The sequence below is a fragment of the Octopus bimaculoides genome, chromosome 22, assembly GCF_001194135.2.
Source record: "Octopus bimaculoides isolate UCB-OBI-ISO-001 chromosome 22, ASM119413v2, whole genome shotgun sequence".
Classification (NCBI taxonomy): domain Eukaryota; kingdom Metazoa; phylum Mollusca; class Cephalopoda; order Octopoda; family Octopodidae; genus Octopus; species Octopus bimaculoides.
The window spans coordinates 30,331,236-30,334,349 of record NC_069002.1 but is presented as its reverse complement, the minus strand read 5'-3'; the positions used below and the strand labels follow the sequence as shown (position 1 = coordinate 30,334,349).

The 3,114-nt window shown below is 33.7% G+C and overlaps 1 protein-coding gene across 2 annotated transcripts in view; it reads right to left on the bottom strand.

Annotated features, from left to right (window-relative positions):
• Positions 1-3,114, bottom strand: part of LOC106873503 (protein FAM166B) — a 16,999-nt gene that overhangs the window by 4,203 nt on the left and 9,682 nt on the right. For both annotated transcript variants that reach the window (XM_052975738.1, XM_014920888.2), the window contains exons 3-4: positions 2,364-2,511; positions 1,200-1,424 (exon numbers count right to left, since the gene is read on the bottom strand). In XM_052975738.1, the coding sequence (XP_052831698.1) occupies positions 1,200-1,424; positions 2,364-2,511 (373 nt within the window). The remainder of the gene's footprint in view (positions 1-1,199; positions 1,425-2,363; positions 2,512-3,114) is intronic.

Genomic DNA, 3,114 nt, shown 5'->3' with positions numbered 1-3,114 from the left:
TAATAATAATAATAATAATAATAATAATAATAATAATAATAATAATAATAATAATAATAATAATAATAATAATAATAATAATAATAATAATAATTTCTTTATTGGCCACCAGGGCTGAACACAAAACATAGAGGGACAGTGAGGTTAATAATAATAATAATAATGATAATAATAATAGAAGGTATAGAAAAAATAGTAAAGTACCAGGACCTAGCCATTGAATTACAGAGACTATGGAAAGAGCAGGTAAAATGTATCTCAGTTGTCATAGGTGCATTGGGAACTATCCGTAAAGATCTGAACAGAGGGACAGAGGAAATAGGCATAAAACCCAGTTTAGTACAGCTGCAGAAAACAGTGTTATTAGGGAGAGCTAGGATACTTAGGAGGGTTCTTGGCATCTCAGGTTACTTGTTGTAGCCCGATGTTAGGATTCTTTTCTTTTCCAACAGCCTAATCTGTTGAGTGTATTGTAATTGTTATTATCATTAGGCGCTGAGCTGGCAGAATCATTAGCACACCAAGCAAAATGCTTAGAGGCATTCCATCCGTCTTTACGTTCTGAGTTCAAATTCCACCGAGGTCAACTGTGCCTTTCATCTTTTCGGCGTCAATAAATTAAATACCAGTGAAACACTGGAGTCAATGTAATCGACTTACCCCCTCCCCCCAAAATTTCAGGCCTTGTACCTTTAGTAGAAAGGATTATTATTACTATTATTATTATTATTATTATTATTATTATTATTATTATTATCATTAGGCGGTGGGCTGGCAGAATCGTTAGCACATCTGGCAAAATGCTTCATGGTATTTTGCCCATCACTATGTTCTGAGTTCAAACTCTGCTGAGGTCGACTTTGCCTTTGTGCTGTGGTTTGCTGTGATGCTCTTATGGTTACTGTATTGAAAGTGTTTTACGTAGGATGTGTGCAGTGCCCAGTAGTGCTATTTTCTGTATGTTATATATACTTGTAAGTCCTAGTGTTTTTGTTATGTATTTGTCTGAATATTTTTTTATCATACCTAATGCACCTTTTATAATAGGAATTGTTTCTGTTCTTAGACTCCACATTCCCTTTTGCTTTTGACGGAATAATGTGAATGCTAAAAGGTTAAGATACATAATTAATTCAAAAGTAAGGTTTATCAAAACCATTGAGAGAAAAATAATACATACATATATAAATGAAACATACTTGCAAAAGTTTTCTTTGAGCGATTACCAATGAATTCACGAAGTTTGTTTTCTATCAATTCTTCTGAAGTAATTGGTGTCAACGGAGATTGAAGACTGGTTTGTTTCTCCAAAAGAGACTGCTTGAGTCTGTATTCTTTTTGTTCAGTTTTGAAAATATTCATGGAAATCCCAGATCCTTTTGGATAAGTATCTCCGTATATAAATGATAATTTTGGTATATACCCTAAAAGTATGAGATAGATATATTGTAAATTATATGTACATATTTACAGGCATGGCTATGTGGTAAGAAGCTTGCTTCCTAACCACATGGTTCTGGGTTCAGTCCCTCTGCATGGCACCTTGGACAAGTGTCTTCTACTATAGCCTTGGGGCAACCAAAGCTTTGTAAGTGGATATTGTAGATAGAAACTGCAAGAAGCCCGCTGTATATGTATATATATGTATCAATGTGTGTGTGTGTCTTTGTGTCTGTATTGTACACCCATCACCACTTCACAACAGGTGGTAGTGTGTTTACATCCTCGTAACTTAGTGGTTCAGCAAAAAAGACAGATAAAATAAATACTAGGCTTAAGAAATAAGTCCTCCAGCATGGCCACATTCAGATGACTGAAACAAAAGCATTAAAGAGCGTATATATATATATATATAAATGAGAATGTTTGTCTCTCTGTGTGTCTGTATGAATCCCTAAAACTCCAGATCTACACAACCAATTTCATTCAAATTTTACACATGCCTTACTTAGGGTCCCAGTTGTGTTTAATATTAATTTCTACCCTCATTATTTAACTTTATACATGCATATATGTTATGTATGTATGTATGTATGTATGCATGTATGTATGTATGTATGTATGTGTTTGTGTGTGTGTGTATACATACATACATACATATATATATCTATCTATCTATCTATCTATTTATCTATCTATATATATATAATGGCGGTGCCCCAGCATGGCCACAGCTCATGAGCTGAAACTAGATAAAATGAAAATGAAAAATGATATATATATATATATATACACACAAAGATAGATAGATAGACAGATAGACCGATAGATAGATAGATAGATAGATAGATAGATAGATAGATAGATAGATAGATAGATAGATAGACAGAGAGAGAGAGAGGGGAGAATACAGAGTGGCATACCTGTGTATCCAGTTATGAGTTGAGATTTGACAACGTCTTGAGTGTCCTCTTTCAGTTGTGCCATCTCACCTGGGTTAGAAGCCTGAAAAGGTGTCAAGTCCATACGTGACCTCTCAGTACAAGAGTTCCATTGTGACTCTTCAATCTCCTGGAGAGTCATAGACGACAGCATAAGAAAGGAAATAGGAAATAGAGAAAAATGGTTGCTAAGTTAACAGTTCTTTATTTTTTTTCATTTGTTTGTTGAGACGATTGACACCTTGTACACTCTGTCATGTTTAGGCAATCACAGAGAGAGAGAGAGGGGGAAAGAGAGAGAGTGAGAGGGAAAAGGGAGGGGTGCAGAGAGGAAGAGAGAAACCACTTTAAAATATTTTTCAATAAATCTATGAGAAAACAAATAAAATTTGTTTTTTTATCCCCCAAAATATACTTGTAAAACAAAAGTGCATCTTACATGAAAATGTCTTATATACTGCCAACTGCAATATATATATATATATATAAAGGGTGGCTCAAAAGTAGGGTTACAGTTATTATGTAAGCACTTTGAATTTCTTTTAAAACATTTTATTACATTTAAATTTCTGTCTTACAAACTGAAAAGGGATCTTGACAAAATTAACTAAATTAGCATAGAATAATGGTTTCATATTTCTTATACAGTTAAGCTCCAAACCGTTAATATATGAATGCAAAAGAGATAGTTGAATAATTGTAAAGGTACTTTGGGCCACCTTATATACACACA